The 3,739-nt window shown below is 51.1% G+C and overlaps 1 protein-coding gene across 5 annotated transcripts in view; it reads left to right on the top strand.

Moving 5' to 3' along the window:
* The window catches only part of Plekhg5 (pleckstrin homology and RhoGEF domain containing G5), a 33,614-nt gene that overhangs the window by 14,481 nt on the left and 15,394 nt on the right, over positions 1-3,739 (top strand). For all 5 annotated transcript variants that reach the window (XM_026782179.1, XM_013348627.2, XM_026782180.1 and 2 more), the window contains one exon: positions 2,420-2,549. In XM_026782179.1, the coding sequence (XP_026637980.1) occupies positions 2,420-2,549 (130 nt within the window). The remainder of the gene's footprint in view (positions 1-2,419; positions 2,550-3,739) is intronic.

The raw sequence follows: 3,739 nt of genomic DNA, 5'->3' as shown, positions 1-3,739 counted from the left end.
GTCTGGTGCCCTCTTCTGGCCTTCAGGCATACACACAGACAGAATATTGTATACATAATAAATAAATATTTAAAAAAAAAAAGAAAAGAATCAGTGATGCTCTGTCCTGGCAAACATTCAGACACCTCCAGAGAGTCAATGTTATGAGTAAAAAAAGAGAAGCAAATGAAGATTCTTGTGTGAGCCTAGATTTCCAGTCGGGTTCATGGTGGGAGGGTTTGCGAAGGCCTTGAGCCGGTTGGGAGAGGACGTATGAGCACAGAGGACGATAGTTGGACTCTGTCAAGGTTTGGACATTGTGTGGGGTTTTGAGGAAAATCTTGCCGGCACAAGTCCCAGCTATTTGGAAGGCTGAGGCAGGGGGATCATTTGTACCCAGCCTGGGCATTGCAGGAAATAACCCGTTTCTAAGTCAATAACTCTATACATAAACAAGAAAGGGGAGCTAGTGTACCAGATGGTCCAGAAGGTAAGAGTGCTTGCTGGGAGAGGCTCATGACCCTGCGCAATCCCTGAAACCCACAGTGCGGGGTAGGAATTCTTTTTTTGTTGTTTTCTTTGTTTTTTGAGACAGAGTTTCCCTGTGTAACAGTACTAGCTGTCCTGGAACTAGCTCTGTAGACCAGTTTCTTGAACTCAGAAATCCATCTGACTCTGCCTCTTGAGTACAGGGATTTAAGGCGTGTGCCATTACCACCCTTGAGAATTTCTTCCTAAAGGTTCTTCCCTGATCTGCTCACACACACACAGACACACAGACACACACACAGACACACACACACACACACACACACACACACACACACACACACACACCTTTAATCCCAGCAGGCAGGCAGATCTCTTGAGTTCGAGGACAGTCTGGGTCTATGGAGTGAGTTTCAGAACAGCCAGAACTGTTACACAGAGGAACCCTGTCTTGTCTTGAAAAAAAAGAAAGGAAAAGAAAGAAAAGAAAAGAAAAGAAAAGGACATCAGCTAGGACCGGTGGTACAGGCCTGTCATCCTAGGTCCTGTAGGGCAGCGTCAGGAGGATCACAGGTTCTTGCAGCGTGGGGAGGCTGAGAAGAGAGTAGAGAGAAATGCTTCATGGTTGAGGACTTCCTGGGCTCTTGTTACTCAGGGCCGTGTGGGATTTCTGCACCAGAGACACAATGACAAAGGACGAGAGGAGGCAGATAGTCTCAGAATCCAGAAGGCTGAACTATTCTTACAACTCTCTGTGGGCTTGAGCTATTTAAAGATGAAAACTGGGGGAGAGCCAGGCACCGTGGCTCACGCCTGTAATACCAGCGCTAGGGAGGCTGAGGCAGGAGGATTGCTTTGAATTTGAGGCCTGCCTGAACTATAGAGCGAGGCCCTATCTAGCACTCCCACCACCTCAAAACGAGAAACCTCTGATAACCCAGCTCTGTCACAAGGCCAAGGCAGGGAGAAGGGAGAATTACGGGTAAGCCGTGAAGACGGATCCTGTGCAGCTTTCCCTGGAAGGGTGAGGGGAGCAGATGTGTGCCCAGGACTGTCTCTAAGGTGGAGGGATAGCCTGCCCAACCTGACCCTTCAGGAAATGGGAGGTCTGGGGTGAAAGTGTGAGGGCAGATCTGGGAGGAGGAGCTGGCTGCAGATTGGATCAGGGCCAATCGTAGGAAGACCTGATTGCCCTGGGTGTGGACATGGTTGGAGGCTGTGGGCTTCTTGCTAGCTTCTGGTTTTTGTTTTTGTTTTTGTTTTTTGATATTTTTAAAAATTTTTGTGGAAAAGCAGGAGGCGAAGTGGGTCTGCGTTGGGGCCAGGCCATTTCCTAGGCCTTTGGCAGTTAGAAGGTTACAAAGCCGACAGCTCTCTAGGAAGGGGGAGGAAGAGATAAATATAGATAAAAATGATAGATACAAATCTAGTCTCCAGGCCGGCGGGCGTGTGTGTGTGTGTGTGTGTGTGTGTGTGTGTGTGTGTGTGTGCATGCGTGGGCATGCATATGTGAGCCACAGCACCTGCTTTGGACTCCTCGGGAGCTCCGCGTGTGTCTGTAGCAATCTAGGTGGAATCTACTATTCGAGACTCAGGCAGACCCCAGAGCCGAGAGCCGAGGGCCCAAGCAGCCAGACTTTCATGCTAATCACAGCTTAAGGTGTTCTGTTACTGACTGAAGAAGTCTCAAGCATCTTTCCGAGGGCTCTTCCTGCCAGAAAGGTCCGGTAGCCCCTGCCCCACCCTTGATCCTTTGAAGTCTCAGGAGCAGGGCTTGTTTTTCTCTCATTCCTTGGAAACAGGCAGTGGGTGCCCGGGGAAGGCTGTCCAGATGACTCGGCTAAGGGGAGCAGAGGACATCTCATGGAGAAGATGGTGGACGACCACAGCAGTGGTCTGAGTGTTGGTGTGTCTCTCTGGAGCACATTCTGACTGCACCCTTCACCCACAGGTATGCCACCATGCCGATTGCCAGCAGCTACACCGCCGGGGGCCCCTCAACCTGTGTGAGGCCTGTGACAGCAAGTTCCACAGCGCCATGCACTATGATGGACATGTTCGCTTTGACTTGCCCCCGCAAGGTAAGCCTGAGAGCAGACTTGGCCTCTAGAAGGCAGGGCAGCTCAGAATTCCCTAGCTTGGTGGAAGTGGTGCTCGGTTAGCTATTGGAACCCTGGTAGGGAGGGCCACGTGAAGAACACAAGAACGAAATACAGATTTACAGATAAACCTCCTTACCTCCCGCAGCTGTCCCTGCCGCTGGCCAGGGTCAGCACAGGAGCCTCCTTTCTTCCTCATTCTGCCTATCTTTGAGGCCAGCAGCTTCTGGGCGACTCTCCATACCAGGCCACTGGCCTAGGAGAGCAGGTTGGTGGCCACTGTGGTTGGAAAGAACTTGGGGAAGGAAGGGAATCAGAAATCTCACTGTTAAGAATATTTTCTAACGCGAGCTCTCTGTCGACGCAAAATCCCAATCAAACCAAATTAAAACAAACCAAATTAAAAGATACCCAGGTTTAATTGGACTCCTGTGCTCTCAGGTGGCCCAAGGGGAACCGGAAAGCTGCCAACACGACCACACGGGGGAGGGGCGGGGGGGGGACAGGACCACGTGTTTTTTCTTTTGGGGAAGCAGTTTAAATAGCCATGGGGAAGTGGTCTTGACCTTTCCTGGGGAAGGGTCAAGGTTCAAGTGGCACAGGGGTAGGGCCTCCAAAGATGGAGGCCAGAGACCGGGATTTACATTCCAGACTGTTTGTATAAGGGGTGATAGGAAGCTGAGGTGACACTTATGACCAACATTTAGGCTCTCTTTGGAAAAGGGGCGTTGACTCAAGTCTGGCTACTTCTGCGGCCTCGGGAGACGTGTGTGGGGGGAGAGCTGGGTGTTGGTGGGTCCACACAGCAAGAGGTGTGGCTGGACAGGCATCCTGTACACTGTCATCCCGGAGACGCCAGGCATCTGCTTCTTGAAGGAGATAAGAAGGCAGGTGTCTAGGAGAAAAAAAAAATTGTTATTACCTGTCTTGTTTGCATCACCAAAGATGAGTGTGCCAGGATGAGGAGCAGGTAGGCCCTTCATTGTGGCATCCACCGGAGGGTGGAAGGTCCTAACTGCTGGACAGACCAAGTGTCCTGAGTAGGTGCCCACTTGAGCCTAGAGAGTTGGTACCAGCATGGGTGTCCCAAGAGCTTGGCAGCCGAGGGGGTGGTGAGGATTACTGTGTGAGGTCCTGTCCATCGAGGTTCGAGAGACCTAGGAGTTAACTGT

The sequence above is a fragment of the Microtus ochrogaster genome, chromosome 10, assembly GCF_000317375.1.
Source record: "Microtus ochrogaster isolate Prairie Vole_2 chromosome 10, MicOch1.0, whole genome shotgun sequence".
In the NCBI taxonomy this organism is placed as follows: Eukaryota; Metazoa; Chordata; class Mammalia; order Rodentia; family Cricetidae; genus Microtus; species Microtus ochrogaster.
Note: the sequence above shows the minus strand (reverse complement) of the source record. Positions and strands in the feature narration are given on the sequence as shown.